This window comes from Heliangelus exortis, chromosome 11, assembly GCF_036169615.1.
Source record: "Heliangelus exortis chromosome 11, bHelExo1.hap1, whole genome shotgun sequence".
Taxonomy (NCBI): domain Eukaryota; kingdom Metazoa; phylum Chordata; class Aves; order Apodiformes; family Trochilidae; genus Heliangelus; species Heliangelus exortis.
In genome coordinates, this window is record NC_092432.1 from 12,881,433 (window position 1) to 12,893,528 (window position 12,096).

Below are 12,096 nucleotides of genomic sequence, written 5' to 3' on the forward strand. Positions count from 1 at the left end.
CTGCTTTTTGGGGGGGGTTTTTTGATTTTTTTTTTTGTTTTCAAATACTATACTAGAGTATGTGTATTTATATCTGTTTTTCACAGGAGAATCCCTTCAAGGAAAGGATTGTGGAGTCTTTCTCAGAAGGTGGAGAAGGGAGTCTCAGCTTCAATGATTTTGTGGACATGTTCTCTGTGCTCAGTGAAATGGCTCCCAGAGAGCTCAAAGCAATCTATGCCTTCAAGATCTATGGTACTGTACTGGGATGTTGCCTTTTTGCCTTTTTTTGTTAGAAGCAACCATGTATGAGAGTTGTTGGTGATCTTTTCTCTGGTTCTTTTATTGTTTAGATTTTAACACTGATAACTTCATTTGTAAATCAGACTTGGAACAAACCCTCAATAAGCTGACCCGAGAGGAGCTGACAGCAGAAGAAATTACTTTAGTGTGTGAGAAAGTCATAGAAGAAGCTGACATGGATGGTGATGGAAAACTAGGATTTGCAGATTTTGAAAACATGATTTCCAAGGCACCAGACTTTCTCAGGTACTGTTTTCAGAAAAAGATACTCTCTTGCATATCTTCAGGTATTTTTTTAGGATATCACTGTATGGTGTAAAATATAAGGTAGGTCAGAGACAGTGCTTCACCAGAGAGCTGACTAGAGGATGACAACTTACCCTAAATCACTTTACTTTTCTAGAGCATATTCCAATTCTCTCCTAATTTGAAGACAAAGAGCTCAGTGACTTGCAATTATCTTTCTCTTTTTTTTTCTTTTTTTTCTGTTTGTTTCTGCGGTTTCCTCAAGAAAATATATTGTTCTATTATAAGGTCAAATCTGTATTGCTTTAAAGCCTATAGCAAGGATCCTGAGTAGGAATGTGTGTAAATATTGTATACATGTTACAAATACATATGAAAGTGCATTGAACTTGTGTGCTGAGAAGGGAGCTTGAGGATATTACAGTGGAACAGTTCATGATGGTAGCAGAAAATCAGCTAAAATGATTAATTATAGCAATCTGTCCTCAATCCACTCTTAATAATTTTTTTTTTATTACTGATATTTTTAATTTTTGTTGCTGAGTTTCTTCCTAATAATCTGTAGATACAATCCAGCCCAGGTGTTTCTTGCATTTTCAATTTTTCTTTTATGTTTGGTATTCAAGAACACCTTTTGAAAAGTACAATGACTATTTATTTTTATACAATAAAAACATATTCTGCATAACTTATAGTTAAAGCTGTTACTTAAGTAATATAAGGACAGTTCTTCTTTAAGAAATAACAATCAACTAGCCAGCAAAATAAAATGTTCCCAGACTGGGAGGAATTAATATTTGAATCTTAAATCTCCTGGCAGGAAGGGCTGAAGCTAAAACTTGGGTCTAATTTCTCCCTCAAGTTTAGTGATCAGAGCTATCTGTATCTAATTGTAACTAAAAGCTTGATAACTTGAACATTTATTTTCATGGTCTGTGTTCATACACATTGCTGTTAAGTTGGTAGTGTTGCTGTTTGGTGATATCTAGTAATAACACATAAATTCTAACATGTGGGAAGTTAACTAATCCAACACTTGTCTGGACTGCAAGCAGGTATACAGAATGACTGTAATTTGTTAGAGAAATGTCTGAATTAGTAAATTCTTGTTTTTGCAGAATTGTGTCTCCTGATTAGTTGGCTGATAGCTGAACAGGAGTTAATTTCCAATTTTTGCTGCAATTCAGGCATGTAGATTGGTTCATCTGTGTAGAATTATTTTGTATCTTTCTATGAAGTGTAACCCTTAGAGTCTTTTTTTTTTTTTTTTTTTAACAGTTCCCTGTTTGCAGGAAATTGGCAGAAACTTAATCATCTTCCAGTCATGTGTTGTTGAATTCTGCCAAAGGATTCAGAAGGGGTGTTTTAACAAAGCTCACAGTCAGAATAATTCAATAACTGGCTTTTCATAGGAAATTAGGCTAAACACTAGGATAGAATTAAGATAGATCAAGACTGCAAATGGTTTTGAAGAACTTTTAACTGTTCTGCAGAACATGGAACAGTTTGTTTCTTTCATAGATAAAATTGTTGAGAGAAGACATTACAATAAAATTACTCAACAATAAAGCATGGGGATATGATTCCTGTGAACCCTGAGAAACATCAGCATCTGGAGAGGATATGCTATAAAGTTAATGTCAGTGTCTTTCACACATTAGAAACATACCAGATATTCCTTGAGCAATCATGTGTATCAATGGAAACTCTTTTAGAACAAGATGTCATCATTATGTTGAGGCTCAGCTGAATAGATATTCTCATGTTCTGCTGATGTGCCTTTCCAGCTATGAATTCTTTTTCTTTAAATTATCCCTATAGAAGCTGATTTTGTCAGGCAGAGTTTCCTTCCTGCAATGAAAAAGCTGCACTGTACCTATAAATCTGTCAGAGAGCAGAGATCAAATGTGAGGAATTGGAGGCAGATCTGAAGGCTCAGCAGAAGCTGTAGGTTCACAAGTTTCCTGTGCTGTCACTGACTTTACTGCTCTGGTGTAAAGGTTTGCAAACTGCTGACAGACAATTCCAAGCTGAGGATGCTGTGCAGTGCAGTCATTTCCTGAGAAAGCATCAGAGAGTAGCATTTGCCACTGTGGCCACTGGAATATCTGTCAGAATTATTTCTCTTTTTCAAGTTTGTGGTGTTTTGGGAAGCTGAGGAAATAAGGACCTGAGTGCTGGGTTCTCAACAGTGCAAGAAGATGGAAGTGGGAAAGAAAAAGAGGGATAAGTACAGAGCTTGTTACAGATTAGGTAAAAAGAAAATAGAGATCACTGACTGATAATCACAAAGGACATGGCTTCCAAGTATGGGACTACTGATCACCCAGTTGCTCAGTTTAAACACCTTTACTTTGGGCTGTGCTTGTGACAGGGTGAACTCCTGTTATCACGTGTCTTTAGTGTCCAAGAGGGTGATGTGTATATTTAAGGTAGATTTTTTTTTTCTATCCTTGGCTTCAAGGGAAAGGGTAATTTCCCTCTCCTTTCAGGTCCAGGAGAGGAGCTGGGGTGCAGGATTCAGCTCTGAAGTCCTCAGGTTTAAGTAATCTGACCTAAAGAAGGATTTCCTTCCACTTCTATCTGAAACACTGGTTTAGAACCTCTGACTGTTAACTCAGCAACACGTTTTTAACCCTTGAAGCTATATTGCAAAATGAGAGTTTAAATGGAAAAAGTCTTAGAGCTGGCAAGAGAAGGTGTAGTTTCTCTGATTTGGTTTCTGTTTCAGCTGCAGGAAAACGTGATGTGAGTGTCATGAGACCACTTTTATCCAAACCAATATCTATGGAAGAGTTGATAGGTCTTCCTGATTGTGGTTTACTGCTCTTTTTGCCTCTAAAGATACTTTACTTTCTGAGGACATTCTCAGTCATATTTTTACTGTATGCACTGTATCACAGACTGACGTATTTTTTTTAATATCGAACATCCTGATCTGAGCCACTTACTCCCATTTTTTAAACACTGCGTAAATGTTGCATTCTAAAGGGAGACAGTGATTTAACTTTTGGAATCAGGTTCGTTGAATTTTAATGGCACAATGGGTACACCACAGGCTGACTGAGGACTGAAACTAAACCAGTGCTCTCTGATGCGTGCTGTGCATCCATGGAAAGAGGTGACAGAATGTGTGACATGGGACAAAAGTGCAATTCCTGTAGCTGATTAATCTCCACTTAAACCCCAGTTCCTATTCATTAAGTTCAATTATACCACAGGAGCCTTGGGCACGTTACCTGTTCATTTAAGGAAATGATGCTTTCTTTTACCTTTCTGAGTTTATCTCCAGCTTGTTTCATAGCCTCTCGTTTTCCTTTCTTCCATGTCTTCAGCTCTAGTGGTTCTCTTAAGTGATAACCACAGGCTCTGTGCAGCCAAACTGAAGCCAGGGTGGTGCAGTTTCACCTTGTAATACGATACAGAACATGCAAAGCACAGGAAGTGTCTTGGAGTGGATCAACAACCTTATATGCCAGTGGCAAACCTAGGCCTGAACTGTGTTCTTAATACTGTAAAAAGATATGAAAACATGTTTTCATCTAAATAAACCTGACCCTTTTGGAAACTTTAGCAGATGCATGGAAGAAATATGAACCCATCAATGTCATAATTTCACTTGGTTTTGCATATCTGCACTTTTTGTGCCCAGCTGAATGCATTCCAGACTTTAAGTGCAAGGAAGCCTTAGTGCCTACTGATTTATATTTTCAACTGCTGATCAGATGTGAAAATTAGACACCCAGGTACCAAAGCAAGAGCCACGTTTGAAAATGATAGCCAGTGAGCAATTGGAGATGCTGGATAACTGCCATTTACAGAGGCATTGCTGTGAAGCTATCAACATTTCTGAATATCTATCTGATCCTAGGATGCCATGCTGGCACCTGGTATGTGATCCTTTTGAAAATGGTGACTAACTTATCAGACCCCAGATGATTTTCATTTGTAGTAAAGGTTTCTTATGCTCTTCTTTGCCTTTTTCCCCCATCAAAAGCCATTTATTCACATCATAAGAGCAGGAAATTGAGGATGCAAGGCCATCAGGTTCTATTTCTGGCTGTGCCACTGCTGGAGCACGTGATCTCTGCTAAGCTACAGATCATTTCATTCTTGCTGCTGTTACATGGCACTTGACTTCTGACAAACATTGAGAAGTCTTGTGATGTGAATTATATCCAACTGGAAAACCTCATCATCATTTAAATGAGGTATGAAATTACTGAGGAATTACTGAAATTACCTTCTTTGCCCTGTTTGTGGAAAACCTTTGAAGCCAGATTTCTTTAACAACAGATTTCTTTTTGTTCTTTGTGAAGCACTTTCTTCACACAGCACAACATGTCTGGGCATTTTGAAGCTGTCATATTACCATACATATTTAATACATGCTCCAGGCATTCATTTTGGCACCATGATCCATACCTTGACCTCGTATGGGCTGAAGTTCTTTCACTCTACATTGACTGTTTTTCCTGTTCTCATCACTCATTTCTCAGACCTTTACCTAATGACCCTTTGTAGGTTTTGCCTCCTGCAGACAGCCCTTGCAAGCTTTGTGCTGCTGTCTACCAAATGAAGATGCAGTGAAGTCTGGTGTGTGATTTGCATTGCTGGGGTTCAGGACATTTTTTTAAGATGAGAAGAAAACACTGCTCATCACTGACCAAGAAAGAAGATAGATGCATTTTTGGCTGTTATACCAGAAGCTTGAGTAAGCTCGAACTGATAATGAAAGTTGCTAGTTCAGAAAATTTGATCCCAGGAGGTTTATTTCACTCAAAATTGCTCTCATTAAGAACCCGCTTGTAGTTTAATGGAAGTATTAGCACTCCGAACTGTCACTAGCTAAGTGTTCTGTTCTACAAGGCTGGTTACGTTTTCCACAGGAAATTGTTTAATAAATCACCTTGGAAGTTTTTTATTTGAATGCCTGAGGGTGAAACATGCTATAACTATGTGAAGTTTGAGAAGAATATGGCATTGCTAACACCTGGGTACTACCAGAACTAGATAGAGAAACAACACATTAAACAAAAAGATGTCACTGGAAATGCATTTTTTCTGAAACCTTTGTGGGCTTTTATCAAAGCAGCAGCTGATGTCCTGGCTCCAGTCCTACCTGGAGATGAAGTTACATCTCATACATGTGCATCTCCTAAGACCTCTCCCAACATGGAGATTCTCTGGTTCTTAGGGATTAATATTAGAGCAAGAGACAAATTGACAAGAGATGCTTAGTAAGGAAATAGTGGAAGGGGCTAATTTTCATCAGTATTTTCCACAAAATAATTCAGCTTCTTCTTAGTAAAAAGTTTTCTCTCCAAAGAAAAAAATGACATTTTGATAGAAGTACAAAAAATTTCCAGTAAGTAGATTGCCAGTGGAGTGGATTTGGATGGATTTTTTTAAGGAATCATGCCTAAAATGGTGTAACATATAATGCTGTGGACTTTTTAGTTTCTAGATATTTTCTTTGTGAGACTTAGGCTTTCAAGAGTTGGGATTAATGTGGGGCTCTAGGCATGTCTTGCATTGTGAACCAGGTGTTTATAATTCTTTTTTACTAAAACTGTGGTGTTGGTTAACTCTGCATCACTGAACAATTCCCTTCCCAACTCTCTAGACTGGTATGCCCTGTGCCATACATCATCTCTTCCAGTGTCACCCAGATGGAATCCATTCCTAGATGTGAAGTTCCTAGGCACCATTCTGATCCAAAAATTTCATCTCCTCCAAGTATATTACCACAGAGCTTCCTTCAGTGAAATCCTGATTCAAATCAGATAACTGTGTTTAAGCTAGGAGCATTCATTTTGTAAATGAAATACAAAACCTGTATATCCAGAACTCTCCAGCCTCTCAATTACCCCAGACCTTTAAAGCATGCTTTTGGTGCAGGCACCAGAATGATAGTATTCATTGATTTCAATCAAAAAAAGAATGAAACGCATGATTTCTAGTGTTGTGACATTGAACAGAGGTTGCTGCCTGGAGAAAGTGAGTTCTGAGCATTCAGTCTCTTACTGTTCTGCTGAGGTGCTTGAGCATCTTTCTGAGAACCAATGGCAGTAGTAAGCCATGCTGCTTATAGAAAGAAGATAATAAGCAGAATCTCTTAGCAACAGAAAGAACAGATTAATTTGCCTAATTTGACTTATTTAGGAACCCAAATCCTGTGTCATTGTAAAAGTGCAGTTGGGGAAAATTTAGCTGCTCTTTATATCCAGTAACTGGGTAAATTTAAACTTGATTTCATCCAGTACTGAGCTTGGTCCCCTGAGATAGCATTTTCAGGAGATGGAATTTTCTCCCAGAATACTTAAATCTTTCTGAGAGCGTAAGAAGAGATTGGGATTCATTACACAGCACTTTTCTTTTTGTACTCTAAGGAAAATGTTGTGCATCATGACAAATGTGTTTATATTTCTTAATCTTTTTCCTTTTTTGCAGTACTTTCCACATAAGAATCTGAAGATGTTTCTGTGAGCCCGTGTTATCAGAAATGACTTGCAAGTCCAGCCTTTCTGAATCTCAGGCACTTTGGGGGCTTTTGTCCTCTAATTAGAGCTCAGCAGAAAATAGTGAAATAATTCTTGCCCACAAAGGGACAGAAGTGTCATGTGAGCTACAGGATATTTGGATCGGTCGCATTTCTATCTTCAGTGCTGGCCAAGCACTCTGGCAAAGATGGTTGGTTTTTGGTTTGTAGTTTTTCTCTTTTTTTCCCTCTTTTTTTCCCTCTTTTTTTCCCTCCTTTTTTTAAACAGGCAGAATCAGAATATTATTAAATATACTTCCACATCATTTTTATATTTATGAATATTTAATACTGTTCTTAAAAACGCAAAAAAAAATATTATGACAAAGATTAGCTTCTGAAGAGTATTTGGAAGAAAGCATGGGCCTTAAAATATGAGATGCCTCTATCACTGTGTTGCACAGCTGGGGATCTTGCATGGAAATGATCTTTGGTGAAAGAACTGCAGTCAAGATCAAGCTCCCAGTGTTGAAGACAACCACATCCCAGGTTTGCCTTTCAGCAACTGAAATGGCAGTTTGCTGGGTTTGGTGCTTACCTTCAACCAATATTTTATGGATTGTCCTGTCCTTATGAAACTTGAAATATTTGCCTTTTCTATATGACAACTGCATACACGAATTTCTTCCCAAGATAAATGTCAAAACTGTTTCCTCCTTCTCAAAGGGCGTCTTGCATTTTACTTATCCTATGGGCTGATAATGTTGAACAGGAAGAATCTGATAATCTGTAACTCATGAAGAAGTTAAAGAAGCACAGAACTACTACTAAGGACATGAAAAGACATTTTCTTTCTAAACCAGCTATGCAATCTTTCCTGTAAAATGCATGAATGCAACTCTGTAATTCTCTTCCCTCTCCATCTGGAAATCAGCCAGATCTTTTTGTTTGTTTGTTTGTTTTTTAATTCCAGTATTGTTTAGGTACTGGGGACTGAAGACAATCATATGTGTATTACTGTTCTAACAGTCAATAGAAGGGCTCTGTCACTTAACATGGCTTCTGTATCAAAGTCACCACAATTAAAACTTTTGAAGCATTCTGTTGGGCTTGGAGAATTTTTGAGCTAAGCACATACTCATGTCCTTTTGGGTCATTATTCCAATTAGTGTAAAGTTAAAGCTTTCAGAGGTTGAAATGTGTTAAAAAAAGAGAAATAAGAGAAAATAAGCTAAAGCAGAGAAATTAATCTTTTTACCACTTCTGTAGGGGTGCTGCTGCACCCCTTGGAACCTTTTCCTTATGGTGAGCTTGCAGTGCAGCTTGCTGTTCAGATTTGCACAGCACACATCAAGAAGAAATACTCATCTAGCAGGGTCAGTGGAAATTCTGGATATTCAAGGTATGCAGGACAGACTTGCCTGAGATAGCAGAGTGAAAATAAAACTATGTTAGTAGTTACATTTATTTTTAAAATAATTTAAGAAGGAAAGTTCATAGCATTTTAGTACTCCTTCTACTGGTTTCTGGCTAAAACAATTTGAGCCTGAGTTCCTTTTGATTTATTTACCCAAGTTAAGAATCTGCATAAGTCAATCCTGATACTCAGTTCCTATTAAGGAGAGATTCAACCTTCAATCTTTTTCATTTTGAGCAGTTTAAGCTTTACGTATTGGTTCATACAAACAATTTACAAGGCATTGGCATTAAGGAATAATGTTAAAATTTCTACTCACTGAACTGTCAGCCTAGCAGTTTTTTTATTTCTTTCAAGGCACACATTTAATCTTGGAAATCCTCCTGAGATGTGTTTTTCTGTCATGATTCCTATGTAAAATACCAGACTGTAAGATTCTGGATCTGATTATTCAGACAAAAAAGGTGTGGTGCTGGTGACATGGATCCCTTTGACATCAGTGTTCTTTTTCTATGTTTTAAATTTCTTGCTGGCCAAAATTCTTTCCTTCTTGACACTGTGTGTGGTTCCACAACCAGATCACCCCCACACACACACTTAAGGGAAGACCTTCGCTGCCTTGTAATGTGCTCAGTGTGCAGCTTCCCTATGCCCTCCCTGGCCTGGATGTCACAAAGCAGTTGAAGAGCTTGGGCTTCCAGACAGATGTTTGACCCTGGAGTCATCCATTTGAGTGGAGAAATGAAAAGAAAAAGCAAGCAGGAGCACCCTGTGCAGGGATCTGTCCACAGTTAAAGGAAAATTCTTGCAGAATACTGCAGATACAAATGTGTGCAGTTTTCCTGACTCAGTTTATTTCTTTGACTGATGTTCATCTCCTGTACCAAAACCTGAGCAACAAAGCATGTTCCTGGAGTCTGAGAGATGCTTAGATGATGCTGGATTAAACTACTCCTGCCTACTGGAAGGTAAGTTGTTATACCACCTGATGGCAAAGGTAGGGGTAGAATTCTAAAGCAGCTTTGTCCTTGCCTTTTCTTACTTGGAGATCTTACAACTGTTATAGCAAGAGTGTTGAATGAATAGGGGTGCAACCTGATGCATTGCAAAATGAAATAATGCTCTGAGGTTAAAAAATCAGCTTTATTTCTGCAATAGTGTTATTGGAAGAATTACAAATTCATTATCAGTGTTTTGTCCCCCAGGCTTACTTTTTCAGAGGAACTATCAGCCAATTTAGAAAGAAACTGAAACAATAAGAGAGATTTAGGTTTTAAAAAAAATTGGATTTGGCTTTAAAGCTAGTGGGCATTTTTTTTTTTTTGCAAAAAATAATAATTAAAAAGGTCTTAAAGATGAGTAGACTTTTCTATATTTTCCTTAAAAATAAACAAAGAAAAAGGAAAACTATTATCTAAAGCCTCAGTTAAAGTAGCCAAGAGTGTGTGTGTGTTACCTCTAGTTCACATGCACTCAGAGCACCTTAGGGACAAAAAAGAGTTGGTGGAAGTGAATGACACAGTGTCAAAAAGCAAGTAATAACCAAATTGTTTATTAACACACTTTGAGATTGTTTTAAGGGAGTACCATGAGCTGAGATTTATAACAGTCTGCAGGCCAAAATCTGATTTTCATTACTTCCATATTAATCTTCAGTAACTCTGCTGACTTCAGTGGAATTAACTCGGATGTCTGTAATTGGATCTGTGTTGGGGAAAGCTGTTGTTTTCCTGCAGCCCTTTGTACTCTCTCATACCCTTTTAATGACATCTTAAAATGCTGAATGTTCTTTTGTTGGTGGATGACCACATGCTGCTCTTGGTCAACTGACTCAGTGTTGAAATCTCTTAAAATTTCTCACAGTGGCATAGAAGCTCTCTCCTTTTCCCCACAGGGCTGGGTTTTGTCTCCTTATCATAGAATCATAGAATCATAGAATCCTAGGGGTTGGAAGGGACCTCGAAAGATCATCTAGTCCAACCCCCCCTGCCAGAGCAGGGCCACCTAGAGTACATCGCCTAGGAACGTGTCCAGGCGGGTTTTGAATGTCTCCAGTGAAGGAGACTCCACAACCCCCCTGGGCAGCCTGTTCCAGGGCTCTGTCACCCTTACAGTAAAAAAATTCTTTCTGATATTCAACTTGAACCTCCTATGCTCCAACTTACACCCATTACCCCTTGTCCTATCACTGGTCACCATAGAGAAAAGCCTAGCTCCATCTCCCTGACACTCACCCCTTACATATTTGAAAACATTGATGAGGTCACCCCTCAGTCTCCTTTTCTCCAAACTAAAGAGACCCAGCTCCCTCAGCCTTTCCTCATAAGGGAGATGCTCCACTCCCTTAATCATCTTAGTAGCTCTGCGCTGGACTCTTTCAAGCACTTCCCTGTCCTTCTTGAACTGAGGGGCCCAGAACTGGACACAATACTCCAGGTGCGGCCTCACCAATGCAGAATAGAGGGGGAGGAGAACCTCTCTTGACCTACTAACCACACCCTTTCTAATGCACCCCAGGATGCCATTGGCCTTCTTGGCCACAAGGGCACATTGCTGGCTCATGGTCATCCTCTTGTCTACCAGGACCCCCAGGTCTCTTTCACCTTCACTGCTCTCCAGCAGGTCAGCCCCCAACCTATACTGGGACATCGTGTTGTTCTTCCCCAAATGCAAAACTCTACACTTCCCCTTGTTGAATTTCATCTTGTTCCTCCCTGCCCAACTCTCCAGCCTGTCTAAGTCTCTCTGAATGGCAGCACAGCCTTCTGGTGTGTCAGCCACTCCTCCCAGCTTAGTGTCATCAGCAAACTTGCTGAGGGTACATTCTATACCCTCATCCAAGTCGTTGATGAAGATATTGAACAACACCGGTCCCAGTACCGACCCTTGAGGGACTCCACTAGTCACGCCCCTCCAACCAGATTCTGCCCCATTGACTACAACTCTCTGACTCCTTCCTTTCAACCAGTTCCTGACCCACCTCACTACCTGATCACCAAACCCATACTTGATCAACTTATCTACAAGGATGCTGTGAGAGACGGTGTCAAATGCTTTACTGAAATCAAGATAAACCACATCTACCGCTCTTCCATCATCTATCCACCTAGTAATTTCCTCATAGAAGGCTATGAGGTTAGTCAAACATGATTTACCCTTGATAAAACCATGCTGACTGCTCTTGATGACTCCCATGTCCTTGATATGCCTGGAGATAGTGACAAGAACAAGTTGTTCCATCACCTTTCCAGGGATGGAGGTGAGGCTGACCGGTCTATAGTTACCCGGGTCCTCCTTCTTGCCCTTCTTGTAGACTGGAGTGACATTTGCTATCCTCCAGTCCTCAGGCACCTCTCCTGTTACCCATGACTTATTGAAGATGATGGAGAGTGGCCTAGCAATGACCTCCGCCAGCTCCCTCAGCACCCTTGGATGCATTCCATCTGGACCCATCGACTTATGGATGTCCAGAACATGTTAAAAGCACTTCTGAGGCAACATCACGAGGTGGCACAATAACATCACCTCAGGTCATCACTTAATGTCACTTCAGATCCCCCTGAAGTACAGGATGTTGGGTGGAATCTGTGATGCCACAAACAAAAAGATGAAAACTGTGGTTAATTGATTATTTTGAAACTGCAGATGGTTACAGGAAGATTCATACCTG

The 12,096-nt window shown here is 39.4% G+C and overlaps 1 protein-coding gene across 5 annotated transcripts in view; it reads left to right on the forward strand.

Moving 5' to 3' along the window:
* The window catches only part of CIB2 (calcium and integrin binding family member 2), a 43,375-nt gene extending 35,264 nt beyond the window's left edge, over positions 1-8,111 (forward strand). For 2 of the 5 annotated variants that reach the window (XM_071754673.1, XM_071754675.1), the window contains 3 exons: positions 87-234; positions 333-528; positions 1,807-2,812. In XM_071754673.1, coding sequence (XP_071610774.1) covers positions 87-234; positions 333-528; positions 1,807-1,864 — 402 coding nt within the window. In that variant the 3' untranslated portion in view covers positions 1,865-2,812. Of the gene's footprint in view, positions 1-86; positions 235-332; positions 529-1,806; positions 2,814-6,981 lie in introns of those variants that run through there. The other 3 variants (XM_071754671.1, XM_071754672.1, XM_071754676.1) reach the window with 3 other exon arrangements.
* Positions 8,112-12,096: the final 3,985 nt, after the last annotated feature.